General features: G+C 45.1%; 1 protein-coding gene across 1 annotated transcript in view; it reads right to left on the reverse strand.

Moving 5' to 3' along the window:
- Positions 1-2,273: 2,273 nt before the first annotated feature.
- Ankrd29 (ankyrin repeat domain 29) overlaps positions 2,274-14,085 on the reverse strand; it is a 58,741-nt gene continuing 46,929 nt past the window's right edge. Inside the window, exons 7-10 of the mRNA XM_005355766.3 lie at positions 12,150-12,248; positions 10,900-10,995; positions 9,117-9,215; positions 2,274-4,053 (exon numbers count right to left, since the gene is read on the reverse strand). Coding sequence (XP_005355823.1) covers positions 3,946-4,053; positions 9,117-9,215; positions 10,900-10,995; positions 12,150-12,248 — 402 coding nt within the window. The 3' untranslated portion in view covers positions 2,274-3,945. The remainder of the gene's footprint in view (positions 4,054-9,116; positions 9,216-10,899; positions 10,996-12,149; positions 12,249-14,085) is intronic.

The raw sequence follows: 14,085 nt of genomic DNA on the forward strand, positions 1-14,085 counted from the left end.
TGCATCTCTGCCTGGATCCACGCCTCCCACGTGAAGTATGCATCTCTGCCTGGATCCACGCCTCCCATGTGAAGCAAGCTCCTGAACTACCCAAATTATAGTACCTGGGGCTTTTGACAACACTACCAGTCAAGAGGCTTGTGTTTGGGGGACTAATAGGCTAACTCTTACTGAGGTTATGTAATAAGACTCTTAAGAGCCCTAAGACTCCTGACACCAGGTACTTGGTTCCTGGTTTAGATAAATGGTGGGCTTGTAATACAGGCCTGACACCTTGCATTCAACATCAGTTTTTAATGACACCAAAGATTACTTACTGTGTGCTTGTATAACTGGTACCTAGGATCTTTTATCATCCAGCTAACAAGCTTGAAGATGAGTTTGACAAGCACCCAACTCGCTTTTGACAAGAACCTATTTCTCTGACATTAGCAGTAATCCTGGGCCTCGGGGTAGCTGCCCTAATACAGGCCCCTCAGTACTTTAATGAATTAAAACTAATTACCTTCATTAGAGAAGGAATAAGTGCTGTTCAGATTTTGATGTTACACCACCAATATAGTGCTTTACAGGGTAAAGAAAATACTGAAATCTAGTTCTATGATTAGAACTAGGTACTGGAAGAAGTGGGGAGATGAAAGACCTGGATAAATCCAGACCCCCCCCAGCAGGAAAAAAATAGAGCCAAAAATCTAAGCAGGGAGGGAAGAATCAGAAATCTAGGATTAGCCAGTTCAGTTTCAGGAACTAGTTGAAGATAAAGTTAGATTGTCATCTTGAGTATAATCTTGAGAAACAGGGAGTTGCCCTCTTGTGATTTGCATTGGTATTTTTGGAATTTTCTATGATGCCCTCCCTACCCCCTTGGGATTACTGGGCTGTGGTTTCTTCCCTTAAAAACCCCTTCTCCCAGTTACCCAGAGTCGAACTCCTCCCCTGCGTGGGTTATGAGTCTCGGCCCCAGTGCACTGGTTCCTGTCCTGTCAAATAAACCTCGTGTGATTGCAGCAAGGACAGTCTCTCGTGAGCTACTGGGGGGGGGGGTGTCATGTTATCCCAAGACTTGAGAGAGAGTCTCCCCACACCAGGGGTCTTTCAAAACCAAAGCTCCCAGGGGTCTTCTCTATATTCTTGATGTCCCTGCTACAAATGTTTCTTATATTCTAGTTCTGCAAACTTATCAGCTATTTCAGAAGAGAAAGTTAGTTGGCAAAGAGCTGACCTGCCAGGAACAGCACCAACAATAACAGAAACTAGGAACTTTCTATTTTCAATGTCTTTAATGGCTACCCCAGGAAATTTTGTTTGAATAGAAAACTTTGGGAATGTTCACAAGTGTTCCCCCACAGTAGAACTAATAATAGCATAACTCTGTAAGTGAAATGGAAATTAAGATCTACTAAGGATCTGAAAATTCAATCTAGTTACCAACAGAATTGAATTACTCTGAAATTTTATTCTATTCAAAAACCACACAGGGGTCAGTGAAATGGCACAGTGGGAAAGATACCTCTGCCAAGCTTGAGGACCCACGTTTGGTTCCCAGAACCTACACAGCGGAAGGAGACTACTCCTGCACATTGCTCCCCAACTTCCAAGAGCACAGCAGCTTCTACAAACAATGAACATAGAAATAAGGTTTAAAAACCACAGAAATAACAACTGAATTTTTTAAAGAAAGAAAAAAAAGCAACAGGCAATTTGGGAAGTGTATTAACTTTATTTGAAGTATAACATGAGACGTGTCGTCAAACAACTGGATATAGGGGCAGACTTCTGTAGTGCAGCCAAACAGATTATTTGCATAGGAACTGCTCATGTTAAGTCTTTGGATAAAAGAGTTGATTGTTAATGAGACTAATATAATGTAAGAGTCCTTTACACGTGTGCAAACTGAAGCATGGTTCCTGAAATAACAGATGTTTGCATGTGTGCAAACTGAAGCGTGGTTCCTGAATAACAGATGTTTGCACATGTGCAAACTGAAGCATGGTTCCTGAATAACAGATGTTTACATGTGTGCAAACTGAAGCATGGTTCCTGAAATAACAGACGTTTTATTCAGTCTTTGGTACATTCTTAATGGCGTTTTCTCTACCATGGATAATATAATTACATCTAGATCAAATGCTAATCCAGACACCTGTTTCCTACAGTACAAAGGTCTTTATTAAGTATTGCTAAATATACTGTACTAATTAAATGGCCCCAGAATAGTTCATATGAGGGACATGTTTTAGTGAAAAACATGAAATTCCTGATACTGTTTTTTGGCATTTTAATGTTGGTACCTACACTACTTCTTTGCTTTGGAACAGTGATGAACAACTGATTCTGGCGCAGGCTGAATAAAAGGCAAAGCACTTAAGTCCACATTATTTTCTTGTCAAATGATAACATTTCAAAATTCCTATGGGGAATGAGTATTTGTATAACTTTGCTGAATAAGGGGTTGTCAGTGAGGAAGCTGGCACTGATCTTTAGCTACCAAAATATTTTTGTCTGGTGTTCTGGCAATGCACAGCTTTCTGATCTTTTATTTCAAAATTAGATGGGATTTTGCACAGCCCATCGGGCTCGGCATTTTTCTCAGAGCTGGGTGCTGTTTGTGACTGGCTTTGTTAGCCATGTTTATCAAACTCTCCTCATTCTGATTGCATTTATCATAATTTTAAGAGACTGTCTTCTAATTTCAAAAGTTTCATTCTGTCATTTACTGACTTAAAGGCTCCTGGTAGCACTGCATGTTACTAAAGTGAAACTATTTAGGATTACTTTCCCCTCCATCTTAACACAACTTCACACAGAGACTGTCACTTGGAAACCGGAGCATAACATGAGCAAGAACACTGGATATGTGTTTAAACACGAGAAGCACTGCTAGTGTTTCATATGGTGCGTCCCAGAACACTTGATCTCTGTGTGTGCAGTTAGGCACTGACAGAGGCAGATAGACACCTTTGAAAGGGCACTGAACATCAGCTTTAGAGGCCCTCAGAGAAACGATCAGTAAACTTGGGGTTTCTTCTTAGAACCAAAACACCCATGAGCGTGCACACTGAACATCTTTAAATACAAACAATACTTTTTACTACGGGTAATCCCCAAGTGGTAACGGTAACAGCAGCAGTTCTTACGTGTGTCATGCTTCGTCCAGTGAGCTCAGCGTCAGTGTGTCAGGGCTGCGGCTGGAAGCCAGATTCCGCAGCACAGTGTGTCCTCACTTGTAGCACGGGGAATGACTGACTCCAGACAACACAACCAAAATCAAAGCTCAAAGAAACTTGTGCTTCGCAGCCTTTGGGGGTTTCAGGTTTCCACTGCTTTCCTCATCGACAGTGTCAACTAAGAGATGGCAACTTTCTACGTCATGAATAAGACGAGGCTTCACCAACAGCTGTAATTTACCTTTTCTGTGTGTTATTGTCTCGTCTTTGAGTAACACACAGTGGAATGTCAGAAGTGGATCTTACATAATGAATGCTTAGGTCATGAGAATCATGGCTATGATCTTCAGGTGGTAGAAAATATTTTATACTGAAGGAGAATACATAACTATGGTGGATGCAATATATTTTAGTATAGCTACATTTAACACAAAAGCAAAAATGCGTTGATTCATTGTAGGGAAATCTTTGACTCTTAAAGAGCAAAGCCATTTGTCGGCCCTTTCAGCATGAAAACCGTGTCAAACATGTTTAACTGAGGGGCTCACACTAGCATAGTTGTAATAAGTTCTGTAGCATCTGTGAATATCCATGTCCCCAAGGGCCAAGTTACAGGGCCGTGTGAGACACCCACTGTAAGTAGGTGAGGGGAAGTGGACCCTCAGCCCTTCCTTGAGTGAGTGCACAATGCACAAACCCACAGGGTGGACATTCTTTCTTCAAAGAATTTCCAAAATTGTTAAAACCCATTTCTTTCCAGACAATGTGGCTTAAGTTTCTATCTGTCCAAGCTGGAACCAAATTCATTCTTGCCAGGTCCTTCTTTGCTTCTCAAGAGGTGCAGTATGCGCTCATTTTTGGTTAGTTCTGCTGGAAGCTCATTGGCCTGAAAGAAGACAAGATGGGCATTATGGTGTGGTTTCCGGGACTCAAAGGAGGCAGGTGACCCCGCACTTGTCCTCCACTGGGGCCTCCTTTTAATGTGGAAATGGTACCTGCTCTTTTCTCACCTCAACGTTAACTTTGTACTTAGCAAATCTTTACTATACTAGAGGCTCCCGAAGGCAAGGCCTATGTCTTACAAGTCATTGTCGCCACTTTCAGCACAGTGCCCAGCACATCTCGCACTTGGTGAATGAATACAGGTATTTGATTTTTTTATATTCAGTATATTGAGGTGGTTTGTCGGATGGGGAGGACTCAAGACAGGGATTTTTTTTTTTCTGGCCACAGAAAAAAAAATTTTTTTTTCAATTTATTTATTGTAACTTTTTTCTTATTTTAAAAATTACATAGTGTGTGTGTGCATGCACCCACCCACAGTCAAATGCATGCCAGTGGCTTGCGGAGGAGTCAGTTTTCTCCTTCCAGGGCTTGACTTCCAGACCTTGAACTTAGGTCATCAGACTTATTGGCAAGCACCTTTGCCTGCCTAACCATCTCTCTGGTCCCCCACTAATCATTTCTATTTGTACATATTTATGTATTTATGGGGTACAGTGTGATAATTGATACACAGATATTAAATACGATGATTGAATCAGAGTAGTTGGCACCTCCATTTCCTTGAATATTATTGTTACTTTGTTCAGGGCTCTGAACATCTCTTAGTTCTTTATAAAACACACAGTAAATCATTGAAAACGCTATCACCTGCTGTCTGACTATAATTTATTTCTTCCACTAACTGTTTTGGTATCTGATATCCGACCTGTCCTGACTCTCACCTTCCTCCTGGCTCTGAGCTCCTCTAGACCATCTTTATTCTCTTTCTCCATGAGGCAAACCAGCTTTCCAACTTCCATATGTAAGGAGGAGCTGCAATCCAGCAGGGCCTCGTCTGGAGGGAAACAGTCAGGAAGCATTTGGAGCCTAAGGCATACCCAGGAAGCCGCAGTTTCTGTGGCTACAACTTCCTACAGGACCTTGTTATCACTCTGCTGGTCACTGTGTCCGCTGATGAGACACATCAGTAAGCATTTAGGGAGCTAGTTTCTCCCACAGGCATCGTGTGTTATAAAGAAACAGGACAGGCTCCAAAGCCACAGAGAAACCCTGTCTCGAAAAACCAAAAAAAAAAAAAAAAAAAAAAAAAAAAAATTAGCCTAGCAGTGGTGGCGCACGCCTTTAATCCCAGCACTCAGGAAGGCATAGGCAGGCAGAGGTAGGCAGATCTCTGTGAGTTTGAGGCCAGCCTGGTCTACAAAGTGAGTTCAAGACAGCCAGTGCTACACAGAGAAACCCTGTCTCAAAAAACAAACAAACAAACAAACAAACAAACAAAGAAAAGAATTCTTGAACTATGATTTCAGGACTCATTTTATACTATTAAATATTATAGAGCACGTGTATATTTTTAACTTAGAAATGAAAGCTGAAAAATGTATTTCCTAGTTAATGAAAAATAATAAATCTACTACAGGTTGGTAGACAAAATATATTTCTAAAAAAAAACCCAAATGCATTTTCAAAAACAAAAAACTTAGAAATGTGGACTTTCTCATTGGTCTTACATATTTCTTTAGTAGGGAGCTTCACAGAGGACAGCTGGGTTCTTCTGTCTTCCTCTGCACGTAGGCTATGGTGACATCTTAGGAGGAAGATGCAGCAAACTTAGCTGTGCACTGATGGGCGGCTGGGGGCGGGGGAGGACCGTGATACCCACACAGATCCCTGCAGATTTTTGATTAGACACCAGCACAGGCCAGGAGGCAGTTCTTTTTCTTCTTCTCCTACTCTTCCTTCACCTCTGTCTCTCCCTTCCTGCCCTCCCTTTCTTCCTGCTCCTCAGATTGTATAGCAGTTGCCATACAGGAAGAAAGACTTGCAAATTTCTAGAAGGAAGCTCCTTAAATCCAGGAAGTGAACAATTCAAAGTCTCAGCGACTCTAAGCTCCTCATGAAGGCTGTGTAAACACCAAGGAAGTCTGCAGGGAAGAGATTCCTCCACCCGCACAGCAGGCACAAGTCAAGCAGAGAGTGCCGGGCTCTGACTTTCAGTCTTCACTTAGCTAGGGTGGGCTTTTGGTCTTCCCTGCCCTGTCGGCAACCACTCCTCTATAACCATGAGCAAACCCAATAAACTCTTTGGCTCACTAAGCTGGACTTGGGTGACACCATTACTTTGATCTGTTGTCAGTTCCTTCTCTGGGGTGAGGAGACATTTTTCAGGTCTCTCCAGGAATAATGTCAAATGACACCTCCTCTCTTCCCTCTTCTTTCCTCTCCTTCCCCCTTCAATTCTCACCTCTTCCTTTCCTATGGGTGCGCTCTCTCTCTCTCTCTCTCTCTCTCTCTCTCTCTCTCTCTCTCTCTCTCTCTCTCTCTCCCCCCTCCCTCCTCCCTTCCTTCTCTTGCTGTGTAGCCAAGGATGGTGTAGCATTCACAGTCCTCTGCCTTAGCCTCCGGACGCCTGAGCTTACAGGTATGTGCCTCTATGCCAAATTAAGAAATAATTTCTTATGAACAGCCATGTTTGTCTAGAGCATATCATGAAGTTTTGTACTTTGTTACCAGGACACCTACAGGTTCTAGCATTAGTCATAACATTTGGAACATACTAGCTTACCGAGCCAGGTAGGGTGTGCAAACAATGGCACGTTTCTTTGTGCCTTATCAAAAAGTCACAGTCATTAAAATTGCTACCAATTCATCAGAAAAGACTTTCTGGGCTGATAAACTGTTAAGCCTCAAGAGTCATTCTCGCAAATAAAACTGGGGCCAGCGAGTGGCTAAGTGGGTAACAGAGCTTGTATGCAGGCCTTAGCCTTAAGTTCAGTTCCTGACTCCACCAAGTATCAGGAGAGAATGGAGCCAGAGGTATTCCCTCTGACCTTCACACACTGTAATGCGTGTGTGTTAACACTCGCACACATATGTACACAATAAATTATTCAAATAAAAATGATGATTGATTAGAAAAGCAACCATTCAGGAGTTCAAGGAAATCCCTGGATGCAGGAGACAAGAAACAAAAAATGTCTTTAGAGCCTTCGGGGTTATGCTAGACTCCTGCTACCTTGTTCTGGGGCTGCGATGAAAGAGGATGGCTTCTCTTGGTGTTTGGTGGGCAGGGGACGGTTTCCCTGGCAGCGATTCCCAGGATGTGAGGCTTTCCACAGTGTGAGCCTCCACACACAACTTCAAGTCCTTCAGGGATGGTGAAAGCTCGGCATTGTGGCCACTGGAAATTACCCGTGACTGTTATGCTGAGGTTAGTTCATTAAGGGGGAAACGCATTGTTTTCAGTTTCTATATCAAGGTGTTAACGGTGTTCCTCACTACCCAGGTTTGATTTCCTTGAGAGTTCCGTGTACAAAGTCTAGAGATAAGATTAAAAAGAAAGGCAGTTGTGACTTCAGCTGGTTATCACCCAGCCAGGCCAGCTAATGGAAGATAAATCTAAGTATCTGGGGAAAGTGAGGCAGCAATGATAACAGTGGGAACAGTACCTTTGTGTGCTAGGTAAAATGAAAATGAATGGAACCTTGCCCTGGCACATGGTTTCTTTGACGCTTCTCAATGCATTGCATGTGTGTGCACGCTTGTGCGTGTGCTATATGTGCTAGGACATGCACTAATATGTACATGGAGGCCAAGGAGGGCTGTCCTTTATCACTTTCTTCCCTGTCCTTTAAGGCAGAGTCTCTTTGAAACTGGAGCGTATGGTTTTCAGCTGAGCCGTTTCCGGTCCCCACCGCCCTCCGTGCTGGGCTTACAGATAAACTCAGCATCAGGACAGCTTGTTCTAGGGTTTTGAGGTCCCAAGCTGACAGATGCGCAGCAAGCTCTTAACCAGCACCTTCCAGCCTGCGGTTAGTTCTGATTGTCAGACTTACACAGCCTATAGAGTTTCAACAAGAGAGAGCTAAACCGGATTGGACTATGGGCAAGCCTGTCTGTCAGACTGCTCTTTAGTTGGATAAACTGAGGAGGGAAGACCCGCCCACCGTGGGAAGCTCCATTCTCTGGGTTTGGGTCCTGGACTGTGTAAGAGCAGAGAAAGGGAGCGAGCACGACATTGTTCTGGGTTCTTGATGTGGTTGTGATGTCACTCGACATTTTAGCCCTGCCGCCCTGACGTGGGTATGATGTCACTAAATGTTTAAGTCCTGCTGCCCTGATGTGGTGTGATGTCACTCGACGTTTTAGGCCCTGCCGCTCTGACTTCTCAGTTGTGATGGCATCGAGAACTAAAATGAACCCTTTCTTCCCTACACAGCCATTGTCGGGTTAATTTTTTTTTTTTTTTAATCACAACAGCAGCATCAGAAAACTGCAGCAGCCCTAATGGTTTCTTTTTAACTTCCAGTCTTCACACAAGGACCTTCAGCAGATGTCAAGAGGAATTACAATGACAAACCCTCTGCTATGACTGTAAACTCTTTGACTTCAAATTTGGTCAGACTCGAAGGATTTAAGATAATAAAAATATGGGTTGGTGATGTGATGGTGACATCCAATCCTACTGATAAAATAAATAAAAATAAATCCTGACAGTCACCAAGCATACATTAGCAATTCTCAATATATCAACATCTAACTTACAGGGAAGGTGACAGGCTTCTAGGACACTGGCATTTTTAGAGCACACACTCCCCCAAGTGGCTGTCTCCTTCTCCATACCAGGAAGCCGCACCATTGTAAACGTCTGACCCCTTGTCTCCACCTCCTGGAAGCTGGTATTAGAACCATATGCTACCACTATTGGTTTACGTGGTACTGGGGAATCCTGAGTGTTAGGCATGCACTCTGCCAACTGAGATACAGCGCCACCACAATTCCCCGGGTCTAAAGACATTGGCTAGGAATGACTTGTGATTGCAGGCCTGCCCTAACTGTGTGTGACTACAAAGACTACAGAAGCCTGAGAGATGCTGGTCTTGCCTTATGAGAGGTGTTCTCTTTGCACAGGGCCCAGGTTAGTTAAAGGATAGGTTGAATGGGTACCTTGTTTCTCAAGGCTGGATCTGCCCCTGCTTCCAGAAGCAGCGCAACTGTTTTAATATTCCCGCTGAGCACTGCAGCATGGAGAGCCGAAGTTCCATTCTATGAGAAAATGAGAGAGTGTCAGGAGTGGCTGGCTTTCACCATGCCAGGGGAATAACACAGCCTTGTTCCTCTGTACCCTTCGCTGTCCTTGGTACCTACTCCAGCGTCCTCGGTACCCACTCCAGCGTCCTCGGTACCCACTACACCGTCCTCGGTACCCACTCCAGCGTCCTCGGTACCCACTCCAGCATCCTCGGTACCCACTACAGCATCCTCGGTACCCACTACAACATCCTCGGTACCTACTCCAGTGTCCTCGGTACCCACTACAGCGTCCTCGGTACCTACTCCAGCATCCTCGGTACCTACTCCAGCATCCTCGGTACCTACTCCAGTGTCCTCAGATACATAACTTTATTGTATATGGGTAGATGTTCAAGTATATGGGGAGGGGAAGGGAAGAGTATAACCAAATTCAGAGAAGAATGGAGTCAATCGTAGGACGCTGGCTCCAGTGGGCACAGATAGCTATACAGAACACTACAATGTAAGCTGGTTTCCTACTTGATGACTCACAGTCATCATGATTTGGTATAAGTAAAAAGGAAAAAAAATCACACCTGGAAAGAATTTGCAGCAAGGCAGCCTTTCTGATTGCTTTCCCTGTTTGAATGCTAACTCACCAAGCTGGCTCTAGTTCAAATGCTTCAGTGTTAGCCAACATGCACAGGAAAGTTAATAAAAAGACAAAATAAAAATAAAAATAAAAAATGTGTGTGAAGCACAAGTAGCCGCTGCCTAGTCCGCTCGTAAGTTTCTCTTGTCACTTTGATCTTCATAGATAAATTCTTGTTTCTGAATGATTACAGGAAGTTCAGCTTTCTGATTTCCAAGTTTGTGGAAGACCTGCAGTGGTTCATTAGGAGAAGGGACAGGGACTGACAATTCTTCATTAGAGGCCAGCAAGAATGGGTCTAACGTGTGAAGGGCAGACAATGTTTCCAGGTGGACGGGGTACAGCTATGGGGTCATTCCAAACCGCTAAGCCACGGAGTCAACTTAGAACAGGCATGGAAATGCTCCTGCAGCCAGCAAGGCTGCCTGGGGGCTAAGCCTCGTCCATTGCTCTTTTCTCACATGTCCTGACAGCCTAGAACATTCTACAGCATGCCCAAATGTGCAGTTTCATCAACACGCACCCATGGATTAACACTGTGGAAGGCAGCCGCATTCATTGCTGTCACTTTCTCTGGCTACTCTGAGATGCAGGACTGGGAAACCGCAACAGGAACTGCAGACCCACAAAGCCCACGTGCTTCCTGTGCTTACAGGGCAGTTAGCTGACTCCATGCTACAGAGTCCTCAGCACAGAAGAACTGCCTTCCAAAGTGACTCACACTCTCCAGAAAGACTCACTGTCGGAGGCTCCCAGATGTTTGAATTTCACACTGAAACTAACCAAGCAGAGCGGGTCTTTGTTGGGGGATGAAGAGAAGGGCATGTTCTTAGATTTTACAAATCTTCAAGTGATATCAATAGTTCACTTTCCTGTTCCTAGTGTAAATTATATTTTTCCCCTGAAAAACTATGTTTTAGGAGAGGGTTCTCTGCACCATCTTTCCAATTCCACCAGGACCCAGGGATCCTGAGCTAATGACAATTCAGTTCTATCTCGGTCGCCATATTTCTTGGTTGACCTATCTCTTTTTGATAGAATAGCATAATTCTTTTTAGGTCTTACCTTCAAAATGCCGAGAGTAGGTGAGAATTTGAGCAACTCCTCTATGACGTCATTATACCCTTTGTTGGCCGCTTTCAGCAGTGCTGTAGTGCCGTCCTGCAGGGGGAGGGGAGCATGGGAGCTGATTATCAGCACACATTTGTGCTGGCCGAGAACTAAGTGCTGGCTGACAAATCAGCAGTGTCTACTCTAGGGCAGGCTGGGCATACACTGGGCAGTAACTGCATGCGAGGACATCACCCACAGTGGGTGACGATGTGCTGCAGTTCGAGAGAGCAGTGCATCGGGGCAGGGGTATTTCAGGACCATAGCTTGTGGTTACCATGGACCCAAGAGACCTTCTCTGTTGTTCACGACAGAGGAGAATGCTGGACTGCCTTGAGTGATCTATGTTACTGAACCACCTTAAAAATACATGCAGTCCTGACGTCACCTGCCCTGTGCAGTTGTTTGCTTATGTATGGTGGTGGGAATGCAGGAGGAATAGGTCAAAATTTGATTAATCTTTTAAAAATTGCATAGACAAATTTAAAAATCCATCTTTAGTGATCATTTTTGGCTCAAAGAGAGACCTTTCCAAGTAATCATTTTCCTGCTTGTATAAATGGCTGTGTCTGGAGGACTGTTTCTGAGCTGTCTTCGTCTGCCCGTGGAGATCATCAGGAATGGGCAGGAGAAGGAGGATGTGATTAGGAGATATTTTTCTTCTAATTTCAGAGCCGACAGGAAGACAACGGAAGAAGGGGAGGTCAGGAACAATGCCTTCAGATTTCCCTTTTCTGAGTTTAGACTGCTATGCCACCAGGAGCAGCGCAAAAGAAGGGACAAGGGACATCAGACACGAGTCTCGTGCTCACAATGCTCACAACCTAAGCTCTCTTCCATGGCCCTACAGCCTGGCACAGGCGGGCAGCATTCAGGACTGACCTCAGAAACCGACTGTGGAGAGCAGGTGCTTGAGGGATGTAGCACAGAGGTTTGCAGTGGGGAGCAGAAGTGAGGTGCAGCATCCAACAGGATCCAATAGATCCTGCATGTTCCCGACCTGCCAGAGGTCAAGTGAACCATACCCCTCCCCAGCTCCGCTAGAAGCCATCTCAGACGGAGAGGCAGGAAGGCAACAACACCTGGGAAGTTTCCACTTAGTTGGACTTTGACTGTTTTCCTGCTAAAGAGCAGGTAGGGCTTAAACCACACGCTCAGGGGCCACATCTGAGCCCAGCTGGGGCTGGGGCGTGCTGTCTACTCACATTGCGTGCAGCATCATGGTCAGCTCCCCTCAGCAGCATCACGCGCACCACCTCGCTGTGGCCCATCTGGGATGCGATCCACAGTGGTGCGGTTCCGTCCTGTGGGGAAAGGAGGTACCGAGTGTGACAGGGGTTCTACTCACCTATCCCAGAACCTCAGGAACACCAGATCTCCGAGTCCAAAAACCCTGGAGGAGATACCCTCTCCAGCCAATCTGCACAACCAAGGGGAATGTGGAGAAGAGGTGGCCCAGTGAGCACAGAACCACGGAACAGTATTCCGCAGGCACGGCCTCAAGAACTGTTTATGTCCACACATCTGTCTTATACAAACAGCCTTTCTTTTTCCCTTAGAGACAGGGTCCGGTGTAGGGTGACCAGGATCCTGTCAGCCCTACCTCTATCTACTGAATAGCTCGAATCACATGAGCCACCACACCATTTTATTGGTACTGTATTAAAGCCATGGCTTTGTGCAAGCTAAATAAGTACTCTGCCAACCGAGACACATCTCCATAGAGCTGGTTTTTTTTTTTTTTTTTTTTTTTTGAGACAGGGTTTCTCTGTGGCTTTGGAACATGTCCTGTAGCTCTGTAGACCAGGCTGGCCTTGAACTCACAGAGATCTGCCTGCCTCTGCCCCCCGAGTGCTGGGATTAAAGGAATGCGCCACCATTGCCCGGCAGAGCTGCTTCTTTTTTTATTTTTAATTATTTATTTATTTATTAAAGATTTCCGTCTCTTCCCCACCACCGCCTCCCATTTCCCTCCCCCTCCCCCATCAAGTCCCCTTCCCTCCTCAGCCCGAAGAGCAATCAGGGTTCCCTGCCCTGTGGGAAGTCCAAGGAACCTCCACCTCCATCTAGGTCTAGCAAGTTGAGCATCCAAACTGCCTAGGCTCTTACAAAGCCAGTATGTGCAGTAGGATCAGAAACCCATTGCCATTGTTCTTGAGTTCTCAGTAGTCCTCATTGTCCGCTATGTTCAGAGAGTCCGGTTTTATCCCAGGCTTTCTCAGACCTAGGCCAGCTGGCCTTGGTGAGCTCCCAATAGAACATCCCCACTGTCTCAGTGTGTGGGTGCACCCCCCGCGGTCCTGAGTTCCTTGCCCATGCTCTCTCTCCCTCCGCTCCTGATTTGGACCTTGAGAATTATGTCCGGTGCTCCAATGTGGGTCTCTGTCTCCTTTCATCGCCTGATGAAGGTTAATATTCAGGAGGATGGCTATATGTTTGTCTTTGGGTTCACCTTCTTATTTACAGAGCTGGTTCTTTGATGCCAGGGTGTAAAACAGGCTGGGAAGGTTCTGTGGGACCCTTATTCAAGGGACAGCTGAGATGCACCCCACACTGCAGAACTGAACTTCTCTAGAAACGAGGCAGCTTGTCTTTCCTCTCAGTCCCAGCCCCAGATGACCCGCTTCTCTGCTTCCTGTGTTGGGATGAGGCAGTGCATCCTGCCAGCACATGTCCATCATGGAAGAGTGGGCAGTCTCTTTTGAGGTAGGGTCATTTCTCTTACTTCTGTATTTGGTACCCCAAATCGCCCATGGCAATGTCATGCTTTAAACAAACATAGACTTATGTAGAAGGTGATGCTTTTCCTAGAAACGGACTCACAAACTAGTTTAACAGGATATTTAGGGTGACATTTTCTGTATATTATTTACTAACTCCCCTTTTCCCAAGGCTGAGAAAGAGGAGAAATAATAGGAAGAAAGGAAGGGGAAGAATTTTTTTAAAAGATTTATTTATTTATTATGTATACAACATTCCTTCCATGTATGCTTGTATGCCAGAAGAGGGCACCAGACCCCATTACAAATGGTTGTGAGCCACCATTTGGTTGCTGGGAACTGATCCCAGGACCTCTGGAAGAGCAGTCAGTGCTCTTAACCTCTGAGCCATCTCTCCAGCCTGGAAGGGGAAGAATTTGAC

Source organism: Microtus ochrogaster, chromosome 18 (genome assembly GCF_000317375.1).
Source record: "Microtus ochrogaster isolate Prairie Vole_2 chromosome 18, MicOch1.0, whole genome shotgun sequence".
Classification (NCBI taxonomy): domain Eukaryota; kingdom Metazoa; phylum Chordata; class Mammalia; order Rodentia; family Cricetidae; genus Microtus; species Microtus ochrogaster.